The 21,042-nt window shown below is 32.8% G+C and overlaps 1 protein-coding gene across 6 annotated transcripts in view; it reads left to right on the plus strand.

Moving 5' to 3' along the window:
- The window catches only part of EPHA7 (EPH receptor A7), a 210,512-nt gene that overhangs the window by 8,184 nt on the left and 181,286 nt on the right, over positions 1-21,042 (plus strand). For 5 of the 6 annotated variants that reach the window (XM_070796062.1, XM_070796063.1, XM_070796064.1 and 2 more), the window contains exon 3: positions 138-807. In XM_070796062.1, coding sequence (XP_070652163.1) covers positions 138-807 — 670 coding nt within the window. Of the gene's footprint in view, positions 1-137; positions 808-10,173; positions 14,937-21,042 lie in introns of those variants that run through there. The other variant, XM_070796066.1, reaches the window with a different exon arrangement.

Raw genomic sequence — 21,042 nt, forward strand, 5'->3', positions numbered from 1 at the left:
ATTGTTTGTCACCGTAGGAGTTCACCTCACTTTTTCAAAGATATGCATTTGTGCCACACTGAAGAGTCCTCAGGCACTTGCAAAACCCTAATTTTATTATTTGATGAATGACTGATGACCTTTTCTAAATTTTACAGTGGGAAGAAATTAGTGGTTTGGACGAGAACTATACCCCAATCCGAACATACCAGGTTTGCCAGGTCATGGAGCCCAACCAAAACAACTGGCTGCGGACTAACTGGATTTCGAAAGGCAATGCACAACGGATTTTTGTAGAATTGAAATTCACCCTGAGGGATTGTAACAGTCTTCCTGGAGTCCTGGGAACTTGCAAGGAAACCTTTAATTTGTACTATTATGAAACAGACTACGACACTGGCAGGAATATAAGAGAAAATCTCTATGTCAAAATAGACACCATTGCTGCAGATGAAAGTTTTACCCAAGGTGACCTTGGTGAAAGAAAGATGAAGCTTAACACTGAGGTGAGAGAGATTGGACCTTTGTCCAAAAAGGGATTCTATCTTGCCTTTCAGGATGTAGGGGCTTGCATAGCTTTGGTTTCAGTCAAAGTGTACTACAAGAAGTGCTGGTCCATTATTGAGAACTTAGCTATCTTTCCAGATACAGTGACTGGTTCAGAATTTTCCTCTTTAGTCGAGGTCCGAGGGACATGTGTCAGCAGTGCAGAGGAAGAAGCGGAAAACTCTCCCAGGATGCACTGCAGCGCAGAAGGAGAATGGTTAGTGCCCATTGGAAAATGTATCTGCAAAGCAGGCTTCCAGCAGAAAGGGGACACTTGTGAACGTAAGTAATATGTGCTATTAAAATTTCTCTTTGCACTTTTTTTCTGTTTCAGTGTCAAAGATTTCAAGTAATAATGATTATTTGAACAGGTGAGTCAGTTTGTACCAGCAATCCAATTTGGTGGATTTTAAGCAAAGTCACTATTGAACTTATTGATGATTCGCTACAGTGATTTCTGCACTAAGTGTGCAATAGGTATTGCAGTAAATATTGATGATAGTGGTATTCCTTCCTAAGATTTAACTAACCCTGTGCTTGACGTGGAAGACAACAGTTGCACTTTGGGCTATGAGATTTAAGAAAGGAGATTGGGCAGAGTGAGGTGACATTAATTAGGATTGAATGATGTGTGATTCCTCTTGTTTTGAAACCCATATTGTCTGAACTCATGGGTAGCAGGAAAAGGGCATTGAGGGGGCTGCTAACAAGAGTTCTTCTAACAGACAAGATACATACAAATAGAGTTACACACTTAGAATTATTTTTTATAAGTACTAAAATTTCTATGCAAAAATCATCAGATTTCACTTGCTAAATCTCTGAGGTTGCTTCTGCCAAAGCTGTATTTCTTTCCAGGACTAAATAAAAAAAGGAGTGTTCCTCTGATAAGTCAAGTTTTAGGTAGACTACATTTTTGTGGAAGTGGGCCAAAGTAAAGTTTTAGTTATCAGAATATATCAGCTGGACATTTTCTGTTTTGAAATAATAATAGCATATGAATTTGTGACCTTTTCCTTTGTGTAATAAAACTGAATTTTCTCTCACATAGCTTTATGTAGTCATAATAATTGGCCAGTTTTTTTCCCATTTAAAACTATGTCCAGGGATATTCAAAATCAATAGATATTTTTTCTGTTTGTGAATATCCTGAAAATATAATCAGGTTATATTATGTCTCTTATAAACTAGAAAACATAATACATTACCCGAAATAACTTTTATATATTCTTTGTACCCCTAAGGCAGCTGTATAATTTTAATATTCGTACTTCCCAGTTAATTTAGAGGGAATTTTAGTGAAAAATAATTATTGTAACTAAATGTTTTTTGCTAATTTACCATGTGCAGATACTCTTCCATGTGCTTTACACAAAAGAGTTCATTTAATGAGATAGATAACATTATCACCTCTATTTTACAGAAAAAAAAATGAGGCTGTCAAGGGTAAAAGATTGCTTGCAGTTACTTTAGTAAGTAATTGTCCTAGCTTAGATTCGAACTCAGAATGTTCTGATTCCAGAGCCTGGACTTTTAGCGACAGTGTTGCTCTGGCTTCCATCAGAAAGCAGGAAGAATCATAGCAAGTATTATTGTTTCATTGCTGAACTTAAATGCCTTGGTTCTAGTTTGATATGTAAATCACATTACTTTCTTATAAAATTCTCATTCTCATAGAATGTTTCAAGAAATTAGCAAATATTTAGATCTGTGTTGTCTAGGAAGGTAGCCGGTGGCCACATGTGAATCTGAGGTTTTAAAAAATGGCAATTCTAAGTTAAGATATACTGTAAGTATGACTTACACACTGAATTTCAAAGTCTTGGTACAAAAAAAAATGTGGCAAACATCAGTAATTTTTTATGTTACTTTGATTTTGAAAAACTCATACATTAGGAATATTGGGTTAAATCAATATAACATTAAAAGTATTTCAGTTATTTCTTTTTACTTTTTTTAATGTGGCTACTAAAAATGTAAAAATTGCATATGTGGCTTGTGTTATATTTCTACTAAATGCACTATTTAGATGGAATAACTGAATAAATATGTTTTTTCTGTCCTGATTGAAGTGTTAAATACTTCATGTGAATGGTCGCTAGCATATAAAATGCCTCTGACCCAGCACTCAATTATCATTCCTGCCATAGCTGACATTGTAAAGTGAGCTCTGAGCTAAACAGAGATGATGTATTCCTGTCCCCTAGACCAGTTTAGCAGCCTCCCTGGCCATTCCGTGAAGGAGTCAAACCTGTCTACCCACTGTCATCTTTTCCTTTCCCTCGCTAGTAGTATTTTTTATTAAGTAGAACATCCTGCAGGATGCATATGTATGGAAATCAAAAACTGATGGAGATTTATCACTACTAATAGGCAGAATGCTATTCCACTGGTAAGTATAGAAATATTCTTAGTGAATTCATCAATTCAGTGAAATGGAATGTTCTTATTGACTTGAGATTAACAACAGGTACTTGAAAATGATGGAGGATTCAACAATAACTATTATAAGAACATTTTAATGACACACTGTTACACTTCAGCTGTGAAAGCAGCCGGTTTCAGTAGTATGCAGATTTTGATTGATGTGAAATTGGAATTTAAAATGTTTGCACAATTAAAAATGGAACACATAAAAATTCATATAAAAGTGCACAATTAAATTTGTCTAAAAAGAAACTGGGAAATAACATTAAAGATCTTGTTCTTTTAAGGTTTAAAGAATTTTAAAGCAAATTATAATCTTTTTTGTTTTATTTTGTGTAATTTAACTCAAATGATCTCTACATTTACTTACTAAGAAAATCAACCAGGAATTGTTTGACTTCTGTACTTCTAAGTATAGAATTTAGTATGAAAAGCAGTCTTTAAATGCAGTGAAGAGATATATTTTCCGAGAAGTCTCCAGTTTCTTCGAAATGACGAAAATCATCTCATTAAATGTGGTACTATTAAGATTATTTACATTCATTTATTTTGGTTTCAAGCATTGGAACCACATTTGAGTATCAAATTATTGTCGCCTGCAAACTGTGCCAAGGTGCTTAAAAATAAAGTAAAATTAGTTCACTGTCTTCTGCATTAATTCTGCATTGGAATAGGTGAAATTAGGTATTAATAGTGCTGTTGCTGCTACCGCTGCTGCTAAGTCGCTTCAGTCGTGTCCGACTCTGTGCGACCCCATAGACGACAGCCCACCAGGCCCGGCCGTCCCTGGGATTCTCCAGGCAAGAACACTGGAGTGGGTTGCCATTTCCTCCTCCAATGCATGAAAGTGAAAAGTGAAAGTGAAGTCGCTCAGTCGTGTCCGACTCTTAGCGACCTCATGGACTGCAGCCTACCAGGCTCCTCTGTCCATGGGATTTTCCAGGCAAGAGTACTGGAGTGGGGTGCCATTGCCTTCTCCCATTAATAGTGAGAGTTCGTTAAAAACATGTGATTCAAGGACTCAAGATTCCTTCTTATGGTTCAAGCTAAAAGAGGATGTGTGCACTGTTTTGTCTACCACGTAACTTTCTTAATTTTTAACCTTAGTGATGTTGACAAAGGAATTAAATACCTTATACTTAACCATGGCACTATGTTCATTTGCAAAAACATTTCCCTCCTTGGCATAATTCCAACGCATTGCTGTGAGAGTACTTGCCTCTGGAATCAATCCAGGCCTGCCTTTATAAGTATTTCTCCTGTTTCCTTTCAGTGATCCTGTTAAGAGTTTGAAAACAAATTTCAGTCCCATATTGAGGAAAACTAAAGAGTTTGGGAGAGGATGGTAGTGAGTCCCTAGCCAAATAACGGTAGTTAGTCACTTAAAGGCAAGTTTATCTGGGCACTTTCTAGAATGGCAGCCTGTTGTGATGTATGTTAACAGTGTAGTTTGAAATATGGACAATTATGAAAACTGATTACAGTTTTCATCAGTTGATGTAAAAGCTTTTATTTCTTTGTGATTTTGGAAAACATAATTCAATTTTGAAAACCACATGTTTCTCAAATCTACTAGTATATGGAGAACTTCTAATATTTTTATATAGTATTTTTATGAAAATATCTTTACACTCATTTAAAAACATAATTCTAGATAGCATGTTGATTATCAAAAAGTCCTTTTGAAAATATTTAGCATATCAGTTCCATCACAACTACTGTGTAAACTAGCCAGTATATTTGGATAGAAGTGTATTAATTTAAAAGAATGAGAGCAGATTTTATTTTACATATACAAATATCTCTTGAAGACTAGTAAAATTGTATTCTGAAACATAGCTTGAAATTTTTAGAAGTTTTTTTACAATTTTATTTCATTTAAAAAGTATTCTCAAAGTGTAGAACTTGTTATTATAACTTAAATTTGTATAAGTAATTTGCAGCTCACACTGAAAAATCATGGTCATTTTTCTCATTTAATCCGTATTGCACTGCTAAGAGGTGGAAAGTATTTTTTTTCTCTTTCAATTTAGGAAGAAACTGAAGCTTAGGGATATTAATAAATAACAAAATTGGCTGAGAATCCAGGATCCTGTTTATCAGTTCAAGTCCTTTATTTCCCTAATATATCACAACGCTTCCTAAAATTTATACTGAACTTCAACCATTGGATTTTAGTTACTGAAGAAGTAATGAAATTTTATTCTAGGTAGGGTGACCCTAAACCTAGTTTTTCTGGAAATAATTGTTTTACTTTTTACACTGTGTCTTTTTGCTTTTAAAAATGTTCTGATTTGGCTGATAAAATATATGGTCAACCTAATTGTAAAAAATCCAAGGATGTGATGCAGTTTACATGCACATACATTGGCACTACTTGCATTATTTATATTGCTTAATTTTAATTTCCTGAATTAAAATGAAGATTTAATAGTTTTTGATGATTTCATATAAAGGAAAATTCAAATAATCATAGGTTTTCTAGTTTTTATTATAAAGTATTTCCCTAATAGTTGCTTCTTAATATTTTCTATATACCATTATTTTATTAACATATAACTTATGGATATAGAACAAATGTTATATGTTACTTGAAGAATTAAAACATTCATTAATTAAAACACTCATTCAATTTAATGGCATTAATAATAGTTGAAATCTGGTTGTTGATTTTGAAAACTGTATTTTCCACAGAAAAGTAGCAATTTGTACCATTACTTTGACATTTACATTTGACAGTAACAAATATATCTTTATGATATATAGTATTTATAGTATATAAACAGAAATATAAGGTACACTACAGAGTTAATAGCTCAGATGCTGAAGTCATAGCTTTTAAATTCTGGCTCAACATCATACCAGGTGCAAAAACTAGGACAATCTTCTAAGCCTTAGTTTCCTTAAGTATAAAATGGTGCTAATAAAAATAGTACCTGTTTCCATAGAATTCTTGTCAGAAGTGAAAGAAATAATACGTGTAGAAACCCTATCTGGGACATAGCAAATAATCAATGAATGCTTGCTGTTGTCTCATTATTAATAATGCAACAAGGAGTTGTCTAAGTAAAGAAATTTTATGGCACTGGGTAAATGAACATGTTTCCAAAGACACAGATAGTTAAATATCCTTTAGGTCAGTAATCTCATCCCTGGTCATTTGCTGAGGAAGATATATCAATGAAAGAAAATAACTTTTTATGTAACCTTTCTTCCCACCAGCCTTGTTTATAATTTGAAATATTAAAAATAATCTAATTGTCCAAAGTTAAGTGCATCCTCTTGATTGAACTTAAAGTATCAGCAGTGTGATGTAGGAATTTTGTCATTTATTAATAATTTTAAATGGAAAACAAAGAAAAATATGTTATATATACTGATATTTAGAATTATGAAAAATATGCATATGAAAAAGAATAGATAAGAACATAAATATCACAGTGAATGTGTCAGATTGCTGAAATGGTGGGTGATCTTTTTTCTCTGTGTTTTTAAAGTATCTTGAGATTAAAATTTTCTAGCAATGTAAGTTTTAGGTAACCTGGTAGCTTATTCAAACACAACTTGAAATGTATCTCCAAAATATGGGTTTTTAAATTAACATCTGTATAAAATCGCTCAGGCAATAGAACAGCAGTAAATCTTTTAAATTATTTAAAAGAGGGGAGATTCACCAAAAGGCATTTAGTAAATGCAGGTCATAGATTTTGTTGGTTTTTAAATTATAAAAAGCTGGCAAGAGCTGTTTTAAGTGTTTCATTTTATTAATTCATTTAGTCTTATAGAGAGGCATTCCTAACTCAATCTGGTGGGTAGGCACTTCTATTACCTAGTTTTAAGGAGAAAAACATACTTAGAAGTCTTTAAAATGTAAAAGTTATACATTCTGTATATTAAATTAGATTTACATAAATTATATTTATACACATTTTTATGTAAGAAAACCAAAGCACAGCGAGGGGTGGGTTATCTACCTAAAATCACACAGCACATAGACTGGCCAACTGCCGTTTAATCAAGGTAATCTGACTCCAGAATCCCTGCCCATAACTAATACAGTGGATCATATCTTTATAGATGAGCATTTATCTATCAGAAAATTTTTTTAAAAAGATAAGATTTTTTTCAGGATGTCTTAAAAGGTGATACAAATTTTCTTCAATTTATAATAATTTTAAAATACTTGTATCTCTGTCTTTCCCAAACATTCTAAATATTTCATCTGCTTTGCCATTTTCTATTCCAGTTCTTTTATGGAACAGTAAGAATGCACTTTGTAAAATGCGACAGAGACATTGTTACAGTATTACTCAGAAAGCTTCAGGTTTCTAATAACCAATAAAAATTCCCCATTTTTTACAGTGGCATTTTATTCTTTTCTTTCAGTCACATAATTTATCATCCTTGAGAGCTGTGTTCCATCTGCTTGATACTGGTCTCTTGTTCTACCTGAAGACATCTATAGATGTTTTTAACATTTGGTCCCCAATAAACAGAAATGCAAATAAACCATCATGACCTCTCACAATTACCTATTATATCTTAATCTCACATATCCCCGGTTTCAGCAACCTCTCTTCCAAATTCTGGTGTTAGAAACTGGCTGTACTTCCCCTGGTTTTTACCTTGCCTTTTTTCTAACCCACAATGCCACCTGCCCTGTATCAGACTGTTGAAATTATGCCCTTTCTTACAATTTCAAATTAAATGACATTTATACCTTGTTAGCAGAGCAGGCAATGGCACCCCACTCCAGTACTCTTGCTGGAAAATCCCATGAATGGAGGAGCCTGGTGGGCTGCAGTCCATGGGGTCGCTAAAAGTCGGACAGGACTGAGCGACTTCACTTTCACTTTTCGCTTTCCTGCATTGGAGAAGGAAATGGCAACCCACTCCAGTGTTCTTGCCTGGAGAATCCCAGGGACGGGGGAGCTGGTGGGCTGCCGTCTATGGGGTCACACAGAGTCGGACATGGCTGAAGTGACTTAGCAGCAGCAGCAGCATACCTTGTTAGATGATCCCACTTTGTGGATTCCTATAAGTGCTTTGCCCTTTACCTCTGGAGATCATCATATATGGTCTGATTTTTATCATTGTAATTTCTTTTTACAAATTCTAAAACTTAACAACCAAAATCTACTTATAGTATGCTACCTATATTTCACAGTAGCTGACACAGTTCCTTGCACCACCCAAATCTTCCAGTAAATGTTTATCAGATTTCTTAAAGACTTTGAGAAATTTGGTAAATATGCTACCTACTCCAAAGGCAAATATATTCTATTTCATTTTGCTCATAGCACACAGCAAGTTGACATGCAAAGAATAAGCAAACATGAACAGGAGTCTGCTCCAGACATGAGGAATTTATTTCTATGAGGATAATGTAACTACTTATATGTATTCATTGTGATATTGCTATTTTCTATTTGTCCATTATCTTTATGTTTTTCTTTTTAACTTCTCCATCTCCCTCTTTTAATGAAAGGAAAGCCATTTCTCCCTTTATACTAACATACTATCTATGTCTTAAGAAAAAAGCCTGATAGATTTTCCAAAATAAGATCTTGAAGTTTATCTTACATGGCAAAGTGGCGTTTGTTTTAAGATTATATTGGTTTTCTTCCAAATTATATATTGTAAATATTATCTTGATTTGCAAAAGAAATGAAAAATAATACAAAGAAACAAAACACAAGAAGTCAATTCCTAAACTAACATTTCACTCTATATATTGGAAGTTAACATACATTCAGTTTCATGTCCAAATGTATTTCTGCTATTTGAGTCATAACTATATTGTGTTATAATTTTTATACTCTTCTTAAAATTATTAATTTTCAGAACCTTGTAGTACTTTTTTAAAAGGCTTTTTGAATAGGTAATTTGCAAGATCTGGAACAAGTGCCATCCATGTGTGCTCCGGTCCCAAATTTTGCTTTTCCCAGGAGCAACTACTGTTAATCAGTTTCTTCTGTCCTTTGCAGAGATATTTGTTAACAATTTCTTTAAAAATATGGAGAAGGATCATTGTGATACTTAATAAGAATCATAGTACAATTTCCTTATAGAACACTGTAGACTTCATTTAAAATTATACTGTTTTTTACTCATCTCTAGTCATCTTTGTATGTACCCAGAGTTCATTGAAATGGTAACTATTCAAAAAATAAAGAAGGACAGAAAGAAAGAAGATCTGATGAAAGTGAGGAAAATTAATCAGAGGAAAGAAATATGAAATTAATATATGCAGTTTAATTTCATATGATTTAGAAACTCAGAATATGATATCAAATGATTTCTAATTATCCTATCTTCATATACCCCTTTATATTTCTAGTAGAAGTTTAAATTGGCATCAGTTTCTAGAAGCTAATGTTAAAATTTAAATTATTGTTACCTTAAAATGTTGCAATTAGTTTGATTTTTTTATTGAACCTTGAGTTGTTTTCTGTAAGATAATTATCACTAATCTACAATAGATTTTATTCATAATAATATTATGTATAATATAGTTATTTTGTGCAAATAATGCTATTATTTTAATGGGATAAATTTAACCTAGCCATTATTTACTATTTTTCTCTATGAGCATAAAAATCTGATGCAGGATTCAGAGAGGAAAACTTCAGACAATCCTTTATCCAAATTTTCCTCAGAGTTAATTTATCTCATCCTATGCAAAATATCACACAAATTCATTTTTATGAAAGCATGTCTTCACTAGGATAGTCACATAGTACTGCTGCTGTTAAGTCGCTTCAGTCATGTCCAACTCTGTACTATCCCATAGACGGCAGCCCATGAGGCTTCCCTGTCCCTGGGATTCTCCAGGCAAGAACACTGGAGTGGGTTGCCATTTCCTTCTCCAATGCATGAAAGTGAAAAGTGAAAGTGAAGTCACTCAGTCGTGTCCGACTCTTAGCGACCCCATGGACTGCAACCTACCAGGCTCCTCCATCCATGGAATCTTCCAGGCAAGAGTACTGGAGTGGGGTTTCTCCTCACATAGTACTAATACATGTTAATTCATATAGTAATAATATGTGGGAAGTAGAAGAGTACATTCACATGTAATATGAGGATTGGCAACAAATCCAATAACAAAAACAATTCACCCTTAAGTTTAGGTCAGATTAATGAGATAAAGTCGTTAGTTTTTGTTTTCTGCCTATAATATCAATCTCATTAAAAGTTTAGAATCCCTGTGTTTTTGTTTAGTTGCCAAGGTGTGTCCAGCTCTTTTGCAACCCCCTCTCTCAATGGGATTTACAAGACAAGAATACTGGAGTGGATTGCCATTTCCTTCTTCACAGATCTTCCTGACGCTGGGATAGAACTCACAGCTCCTGCATTGGCAGGCAGATTCTTTACCACTGAGCCAACAGGGAAGTCCAAATCTGTGGGTACACATGATATATATTAATCTGTAATAATAGCATTTCACAGGAACCCAGAATAATACATCAATTGAAATAAGTTTACATTATTTTTCTTAACTTTTGTGGTCTTATTAAGAAGTAAGGAAGGTTTATTATTTAGTGTTTTTTGTTTAGTCTAGGGTCAATCAGTAACGTAGAAAACAGGGGAAAATACAGTTTGGGGCATAATAGTTTGAAAATTTTTAATAGTTCCATTTTGTGTATTATGTATTTTGAATTTTTAAATTTAGTTCATTCACTTATTTACTGTTGATAATTATATTATCTCTTGCTTCCAATATATTAGAAAATTAAGAGGCTTTGAAAGGACACGTAACCGTGGTTTATTTTTTGTTTCATGTGTCATCTAGTTAACATCTCATTTAACCTCTTAACTATGCTGGTGTCAGCCTCGGACCTGCACTGAAGCTATTAGCACTGAAAGAGCCTTTCAAAGAAAACCTAGATCCAAGGAAGGATATTAACATTGCAATGCTTTTATTAATAAAATACAATATTGATCACATAATTTACATATCTTATCTTTGTCACTTTTCAGAGTTGCTTAACAATTTGTCATGTTAATATTACCTGTTATACTTTTTAAGAAGATCATTCTTTTAAAAGAGAAATTAAGGGTGGGAGTGTAAAGATGCGAATAAATCTAAAAATCACTAGATATAATAAAAGTTTTTTTCTGAGAAAAATAAATTATTAAATCACTATATTAATCTATGTTTTCCAATGATATATATATATGTTCCAATGATATATATAAACATATATATGTTCATTTTAATAATAGTTCATTATTTTAGCTAAACAGTTCCCATATAGAAGACACTTAATGGTATTAACTTACGTAAAAGATATTAATTAATGACCTTAATTTAACTAGTAGATGATCTAAATAAACCTAAGTGATTTCAAAAATGTTTTTTTATATCTTCTGTCTTAAAAGGTGAAATAAAGTATACTACATAGTGTTCTTATTTTAATTGACATTTTGCTGTAAAGTAGTTTTATCCTTGAAAAGAGATGTGAGATATGTATCTTACCCACTCAAATGTATAAATTCATTATAGCACAAATGTTCTGTGGACATTCTTGTACTCCTTGAGGGTATACTCTCCTCCAAGACAATTAGAATCACAAATTCTTGAAGGTTGAGTGTACCTTAAAGATTTATCAAAGATAAATTGAAGAGGTTTTTTTTTTTTTTTGAGAGGATTGTAATAAATGGGACAACTAAAAACCTCATTTATAGTTATAACAGTTTATTTATGACAGGTCTCAAGGTAAAATCAGAACTTACTGTTTCCAGTCTTCTTTCCACTTCAGTATCACAAACACACAATACATATATACATACACACGCATATACAGAAACATTGCCCACCTCGTCCCCTACCAAGAAGAAAACATGCAAGTGAACATAATGAAACAAAAAAATAAGATTATTGTTCTCTTTGACCCATTTTTAGATTTCTGAATTGCTGTGCACTAATCTCTTAATTTATAAGTACTGAATAATTAAGATTCTTTTCTCTGTGGAAATCTCAGGTGACAGTTACAAAGAGGCTGAATACTCATATAGGATATTCTTGGATTATTGCATATTTTAAAAAGAAAAAACTAAAGTAAAGCTGCCTCAGTAATGTCTTTAAATTTTGCTTCACAAAGTAAACAATTTATAAACAAATTTTTGTTTCTTTATTTTCATGTAGATTATATTTCCTCTACTATGAGTGAAAGTAAATTTCACTTTTTTTTTTTTTTAACTTACTTAATTCATGTAGTATTTTACCAGATCCTAAGAAGGAGGATTTTTGCAAATAATGTGTTTCAGATATTGTGACTGTTGTGGGTAAATATATTTTAAAATGAGAACAGCGAACACCTCTTATATTACCAGAAATCTAGAATTTGGGATGCAGCAGAAACTCTGCTGTATAACCTTGTGGTTTCTGTCTAGATTTCCCTCTGAGAAACCTATAGACTTTAGCCACCGCTCAGTCTTTTCAAGGACAGGGGACAGTCAGGCTTCATGAAAATCTGTTTCTCAAACTGACCTCTAAAATTAGCACATGCTAACCTTAGACATTCAGCTTGTGATCTGAAGCTAGGAAAACACGTGGCTCCAGGTTTAGTATATAGAGACAGTATTTGAGTTTGCAAAGAAAACCTGACAGGAAAATTTAAATTTGCTTTTTCGACCATGTTTCTTGCTGTGTCTAATGTTTATTCTGCACAAACATTATGTACTTGAGCACTGTGTGTTTCAAAGCAGAACATAATGGTTTGTTCATTTTACCCCTTTGTAAATCTTTCCCATAAGAAGACATTGCTACTTATTCCAAATTCAGAGAGCTCTCCATTGATTTTCAAGATTATTCACCAGGTCATCACTGTATGTGTAGTCACTCTTCTTTCTAATATTCTTCAGTCATCATTCAAGGTGGCAAAGTGAATGTTCTTTCCCATTCCAGCTCCCTCTGATTTCCCTTTTATTTTCCCCGCATCTTTTCCTATAGTGGCATAGACTTTGAAAATAGCTTTTCATTTACCATTGAGAAGGTTCTCCACTCTTCCTGGGTTTAAAACTTTTTAGAAGGTATTGAAAGTACATCTTCCTTCCCTCCTCTGTGTTTTTATTGATGAGATATAGCTTGAAACATTTTGCCCTTTTACCTTTCTAACATGACAGTAATTCTATACATTATAATTCAGCATCATTCATATTAAAGGTCAATAAATAAAGAAATTTAGACCTTATAACTATTGCTCATTTTCATTGCAAAGTTTTGGTCTCATGATGGTATATCTTTCTGTTTTGAGCTATTATCTATCCTTTCACGTTTCTGGTTGAATTCTTAAGTATGTGTAACAGGAAATCTAGTTTTTATCTCTTCCATCATTGATAGTGTTAATTCTTTGCAAACGTACATAAAATTAAGCTTTTACTATTGATCAGAGAAAGATGTTTTATAATGGAAAGGTATAGTGGTAAATTAAAAATTAAAACCACAAATCACAGTATGTGGCGTAATTTGTATTCTAACTTTGTTTTTTTTTTTTGAGCTAAGAAAATAAACCACACTTTTGATCAATGTTGAAGGTTATTGTCCCTTTTGTAACATTTATACTGTATCTAACTCTAGAATTACCATTGTCAGTACCACAAAGGAACAGTCAAGATGTGTATATGAATGCTTAATCAGTTAAAAGTTCTCAACCCTGATATTTTAAAAAAGTTGTAACAATGACTGTTATGGTATGCTTGAATCTGAGAAAGAGAGATGGAGACACTAAGAGTGTAGTAATAATCTAAAAAGTTTTCCTGCCAGGAAGGCAGATTAAGGGTACATAACAGAAGAGGAGCAAGATTAGGATACTGACACAACTTCTTCTGATCTTTAGTTTTTTAAGGATCTTCTGTCTTATATACTCTATTACAGAGACAACAAACTACGTGTTAGGTCTGTAAAAGACAGCATACACATTCAGGAGGCTGTGAATACAGCTCACTTAAGCTCATATGATACAAGCTAAGACAAGGTTGATTTCTTGAAAAGCAAAACACTGATGTATACCAGAGACCACATTAAGCACATCTTTTATTGCAGCTACTTTTTAAAAACCATTTCCTAATACATGATTTAAAAAAAAAAAAAAAACACAGCAAACAAATGCAAAAACCAAGTCTGCTTTTGCATATTGGCTAATCTGCACTGAAAAATAATGTACATTTTATTCATGTAAACCTAAAGGGCATGGTTATTTATTATTCATTAATGTCAACAGATAACTGACTGTCACTTGCTGTCAGAGTGGAATCTGATAGAATGCTGACATTGATTGATAGACATGATCCTGAGAATCTGTATGGACAGACTTTTTAGATCAGTTCAACATAAAACCCAGACTGGATATGAGGCATCTTTTTTTTTTTTTTTTTTAAAGCGTATCCAGAATTCATTTGATTTTCAAGATTAGTTCTAGGTTTTTAGTACCACAATTATAAAATAAGACTACTAACTGATTTGATTTTAAAAATAATTCAGGCTGCTGGTGCTTCTTCTGGCTCACATTTTGGAGCAAGAATTTTAATTTTGTTCATGCTGTCTTATAGAAAGAAAAATCAATAAAATAAATTTTAAAAATTGATAGCTGTTTTACATATGCATACCTGAAATAATTGAAATTCTTTGGGGAGATACTGTTTTCTTAAGAGAGTAAAAATTAAGAGTCATTGAGGTACCATATATAAAATAAAAGAGAACTGTGTTCTTAAATTTCTCCTTGAATATCTGTCAGCACTGTACATTTTTAAATGAACTCCTCTCACTGATAAGTACACTTCCTTTAGAGAGAGTTGTTAATATATTTAGAACAAAATGTTTGGCTCCAAAGATTTTAAGTGATGATTGTTTTTAATCATAATTTATTTTCTCAATTTGAGTGAAAGCACCAGCACTAAAAATAATATGCAGAATTCATGGTTTTTATTTCAAACTACGGGAAAATCATCATATTGTATTTTGTCTGCAACTTAATAAAAGGATTAATAAGTTAAAATTGGGACATCACATTTATTTTTGTGAAATTTATTTTTATTTTTAGTTCTTTTTTTTAGTACTGAGATTGAAATAATATATACATATATATATTTACTAGCTAACTCTGCAATTCCAGATATGCAAATATATTAAATTATATTTTGCATGGAATAAATAATGTTGATAGTTATGTATAATAATATTTTGGAGTCTTTGAGTTATAAATACATACATAATCAAAATAGTTATTTTTTTGTAAAATGTGTTGCATGTAAATCTCTTTGTAAAAACTTGTCATCATTTTATCATATGTGTTTTAAACATTTGAATTTGAATTTAGATAATTTCTATCAAATTATTCAAATATCAATAACAAATCTCCAACATATTAAAATAGCTCACAGTCAGGATCTCAAAGAAACATGTAATTTATTATATCAATAGCATCTTTGTTAGGCATTAAATATTTTTATGTATTTGTTAGTCAGAGAAGGCCATATTTCACAGTGTCAACCACTGGTAGAGGTCACAATAGAGTTCTGAAAATTATGTAGAATATTTTCAGGTACATTTGTTCTAAAATATGGTTGTCAAAACTGCTTATATAAAATGACTGGGAACCTTTTTTTCCCCTACTGACTGAATAGTTCTGTGTAACATATGTTACATACTAGTTAGTCATCAAAATGACAAAAGATTTTGATTTTCTATTTAGATATATACTAAGATTATCTAAGGGTTAATTTCTACAGACAAATGCCATATCTCTTTCATTAAAATTACTTTGGGAAATGGAGATAAGTAGTTCAGTGCTCTCTGTGCTGACATGATGTTTGCCTGTCCGATTGCATCCTTTCCAATAGACAGCAGAGATGGAATTACAAAAAAAGACATCTGTGCCAAGGTTTAGCTAGCCAAAAAGGGCAAGCTCTTGTGTTTAAAAGGTAGAGAATCCAATCGATGAAAATGTCTGGACCTGTTAGCACCAATAAAGCTGAAGGCCACTGGGAAGCTCAGAGAGGGTCTTTTGTTGTAGAGCTAGAAAGAGACCCAAACTATGACAGTTTAGGGGAGCAGGGTCAGCGAGGAAGATCATCCATCTTCTGCAGTGGCAGCTCTCTGTCAGAGTCTAACCCTGTTCTGTACAGGAATTAAGCCTCTACTGTTGACACCAACCAATTCTCAGCCAAGTGTAAATGAAGCTAATATTCACTGACCTTATGCATAGCAAATGAAGCTCTGTGTGTCACTTAAGAAATAATGTTATCTGACACTTCAAAAAGTGAGTGATGGACAGTGTGTATATGTGTTTTTGTGTGTGTGTATGTCTGTCTGTTTTTGTGGATCAAGTCAACAGATATGTATTCCTTAAGCACTCTGTATTTTTAATTGATTTTCACAATAGCCACAGATTTACCATATTGACACTGATTTACCTTTTGTTTTATTTTCACCTTCATGTCATGAAATTTTACATGCAGGGATTCACTGTGTTGCAGAACAAAGTCTCATTTGGCTTCCTTTAGATCTGATACAATACCTAGTCACAGAAAGAGAAGACTCAGTTTCGCTCATAAAAAAATTTTCAAAGAGAATTGAGTTACTAGTTCACATCCAAAACATGATAAATTAGAATATATGTCTTTCTGATTATGAAAAATGTATTTGTCTCATTATAGTATAGCAAGACAGAATTTGACTGTTTTGTTTATCATTTTAAAGCATTGTCTAAAACCTCTTTCGAGTTAGTAATGCCTGTTACAATATAATAGTCTTTCTTAGTCTCTAAATCAAGATATTCATATATTATGCTTACTAAGGATTATATGTTAAATTGCATTTTGTGAATTTCTCATTCACCAAGGTTTTTCATGGTACTTAAAAAAGATGCTCACAAAAGTGAGTGTTAAAATATACCGCCAGTCATAAATATCCATTACATCAACAATACTTTGTAGCCAGTGTGCTTTGTAAGTAAAACAGTACCACTAAAAAAAAAATGGAAAAAATAGCCATACTAAATATAAAGAAAAAATTCTAAAGAATGTGAAGAATGCAAAGATTTAAGGGAAAGATGAGTTAAAGCATGGGGTTGAATTTTCAGAGAGTTCTATGGAAGGTGATTTATCTGACATGGTGGATTTCATGAGACTCACCAGGACAGATCTGCATCTAATTGACATCAATCATTTTTTAACTGAAAATAAACAGTTGTAAAATATTTGGGATCTGTGTATTGATTTTTGTTCACCTCATCAGTCTTGTTTATTTGTACTTATTAAATGAATGAACATGTTTTTTCCTACCAAACTTAAAAAGACAGCATCTGATCCGTAAGATATTTTTTTCTTCTTTTTTGACAAGTAACTAAAATCAGATGAGATCAAACACAAAGTTTTGTCCTGGCAGTGTTCCTGAATCTAATCACATAAAGACACTAAACATGTGTTTAGTCAATTCTTATTTCTTTTCCCTCACATTTCTGTGAATATAAGCACCCTTCTAAGAAAAATGATGCTCAAAAACCAGAGAGAAATTATCCATGTTGATAGTAACTTCACTGAATAAGGACAACTCTTTGTCTGTCATCAGCTGTTTATCTTCTACAGGATTTAACAATGATGTCCATATAAAACAAAAGTATTAGAGTTGCAGCTTGTTTATGAATTATATGTGATAGGATCTGCATATATGGTTAGTAAATTAGGTCAGTGAATCAATTATTTTCAAAGCAGTGCTCTGACAAAGAATAGCTTCATAAGCTTTGCTGTTAGTGGTGTTAAGGGCTGGGAGGGCGAGTTAGGGGTTAGAATTAGGGTTAGGAAAAGGAAGTAGACTAAATTGAGCTGATTTTCATATATTTTGAATTGCATTTGTTTGTACAAAGGGTCTTTAAGATAAATATATGCACATTTACTCCAGAATTGACAGGAGCCTACTATTCTGGATATAAATTTATTGATAGCAATTGATAGAAATTTGTGAAAAGCTCTCTGCAAGTACAGATATAATTTTGCTTAGACTTTTTACATTATTTTGTCATAGATTTTATTGATTTCTTCAGAAATGTCATTTGAAGGGTTTTCATAATAGAAGGAAATAGGGGCAAACTTATTAAAAGGAAGTATATTTTGCTTCATGGAATCACACGTTAATGGATTTAGCCAGGTGTTTGAATCTACATTGAAAAGACCAATTGTACTTTATGATTTGCAGAAGTCAGATTGGATTAGTAACACTGAAGTTTAGAAACCAAAGTGTCATTTTGTGCTACGAAGTAAGTCTCAGCTCTTTTGCCCTGAGAGTTTACAAAGTTCCACTCAGTTCCATCCTGCTGGCTCAGTAGAGATTTTTTAACATGTGGGTCAGTGTATTATGGTATCATAAAGACTTCTGGTAACTTTCCAAAATGATTCCTTGTTGAATCATGTGAACTCGTGGTGGTATCATATCATAGGACTGCTAGGCTTCTTCTCACAGCCATTGTTTGAATTGGAAACTTGGGAACATTGAAAGTACCTAAACATCTTTCATATACTAATTTAACAGTCACTGATGGAGCTATATCATTCAGCATTATACTATGTAGCAAATTCACTTATTACAATACTGATTTATATTTCAGATTTTTAGAATCCAAAGAATGCCTGAAATAATTGTGATTCCTGGTTTCTGGTGAGAAAGCTGTAATAGCTGACTGTTGTGGTTTGAGAAAAGATGCCATAGAGGGTTATTAAAAATGCCTAAATAAATCATGCTTCTTTAGTATGAGTTATAATTTGCTAGAGCAGATCTTAAGATGAGTTTCAAAGATCTTTGCATTCAATCAAACTGTAGAATCTAAGCAACCTTTTCCAGAGTTGCTTATAGTCATTGTCATATATTAGTATTAAATGAAATGAGATATTTTGTCCAATTAGTACTGGTTTCATGATTTTCTCTAAAGTAAGGATTGCCATAATTCATTTAATAAGTATTTTTACTTAAATCTTAAACTAATTCCCAAGAAAATTTTTGTTTCTATTTATTTTCAAAGAAAAATGGAAACATATTTCAAGTAAATTCGTTCTTAATTTTACATTTTATACTTTAAGACTTTACCTAGGAAATATGTATATACAGAGAGAGACATTATTGTTTTAAAAATAATAAATGGTGCTGTATTGTGTAAAAGACAGGCTTGATATGCTTATATTTTTAAATATGAATGAAATTGGTCTAGATTCAAAACCCCCTCTCCTCTGAAGTCAGTCTTTTCCATGGTAAGACTTTATATGCTGTGTTAAGATATCTTAATCGTTGCTTATCTTCAAGGAACAATTTATGGAGTAATCAGGTAAATGGATAGTATTCAGTTTCAAATACTATTTATTTTTTCTATTCAAAAAGTGAAGGAAAAAATGGGACTGGTGATTTGTAGTTTAATAGGTTGGAGACTCATCAGGTGAATAGTGACATCTCTGACTTAGAGCTATGGAAGGTGTTTTTTCCTTTGTGTCAATCTGGAGGGAAAAATAAACTGGCAGTTCCAATGCCTGGTCTGACATTTCCCATCTTTTCTTGTGGAGGCAGCCGGGCAAAAGCACACATGGTGACTGAAAAGGTAACTATCCCTTTGAGGGCATGGTTGATTTTCCTTCTGATTCTTAAGGTGCTGTAGGGGTGAAGGATTTCTTGAGAAGCTTGACCTATGTTTGCTGTCAGGAAAAGTGGGTGATTTTCACTCTCTATACCTGCAAGTCTCTGAAGTTATGTGTAGATTGGAGTTTATTCTACACTGCTTTGTCAGCATAGCTGTGGCTTTTTTTGACAGTTGTAAAAGAATCCTGAGATGGAAAGAGCTGAGTGTAAAAATTGCTTTCTTTTGTAGAGCAGGAGACTTCTAAATAATTTATAGAAATTTAGATTGGACCATATACCTTTAACAAAATTTTACAGTATGCCATTTTATAGTTAAGAAAATTCTTTTTAATTCTGACTGATATGCTCCAAAGTACAAATATTATAATGAGTTGAAATCCAACTACAATTTAGTTCTTAGTGTTTTTTTTTTGTTTGTTTGTTTGTTTTAGATTTTCTGCTCCTAAACCATGAAGAGTTTAACTTTTATTCTGTTTTTAGGTAGCTGAAAGTTGAATGAATAAGTAATAGGTTAAAAAAATAGATTGTTTTATTCTGTTGTCCTTATCTTTTAGCTAGTTAACTAAATAACCAATCATCTTCTTCCTCCACTTCTCCCATCCTGCTTTCCCCTTTCCTTCTGTTATTTATTTGTAATCATTAATATACTATAAGTAGTTTATAATGACATAAATATATTCATAAATATACAGATAGATTTCCCAGGTCAATAGGCCTTGCAGTAAATCCTCTTATGTACATCTTTTCCTTTGTGATGGAGAAATTATTACTTGAGTTTTTCCCTATTCATGCTACTTCCTTTAGGCCCTCTTCTGACCTTTTCTACCAAGACATGAACATTAACATAGAAGATCAAGGTGCTATATTTTTATCTTAGCAACACAATATAATTATTGCACTAAGTAGTTTAAATTTTTTTCTGATTTTCTTTTCCTCCATTATCAGTTTTCTGTTTCTGTTTGTTTCTTGGACAGTGATATCATGTTGGGAGTTTATTGAGTGAAGATGACACTGAAGATTTCATTCACATTTTTATACCTGTAATGACCTTTCTTGCTCTCAAAGTAAAGTTGCTTATTTCTACATCTGTTTGAACCCATGAAGGGCTAGTGTGCAGCATAAAATTCCAGAGGGATTGATTTCATTAGAATATACCCATGTGGTACTAGTGGTAAAGAGCCTGCCTACCAATGCAGGAGACATGGGAGACACAGGCTTGATCCCTGGGTGGGGAAAATCCCCTGGAGGAGTGCATGGCAACCCACTGGAATATTCTTGCATGGAGAATCTGCATGGACAGAGGAAACTGGTGGGCTACAGTGCACAGGGTCAGAAAGAATCAGACACAACTGAAGCAACTGAGAATGCACACATGCACAAGGCTGCAAGGACTGCTACTGCAGTCCAGCTGCAGTCGGACTTCGTGTCCGACTCTGTGTGACCCCATAGACGGCAGCCCACCAGGCTCT

The sequence above is a fragment of the Bos indicus genome, chromosome 9, assembly GCF_029378745.1.
Source record: "Bos indicus isolate NIAB-ARS_2022 breed Sahiwal x Tharparkar chromosome 9, NIAB-ARS_B.indTharparkar_mat_pri_1.0, whole genome shotgun sequence".
Taxonomy (NCBI): Eukaryota; Metazoa; Chordata; class Mammalia; order Artiodactyla; family Bovidae; genus Bos; species Bos indicus.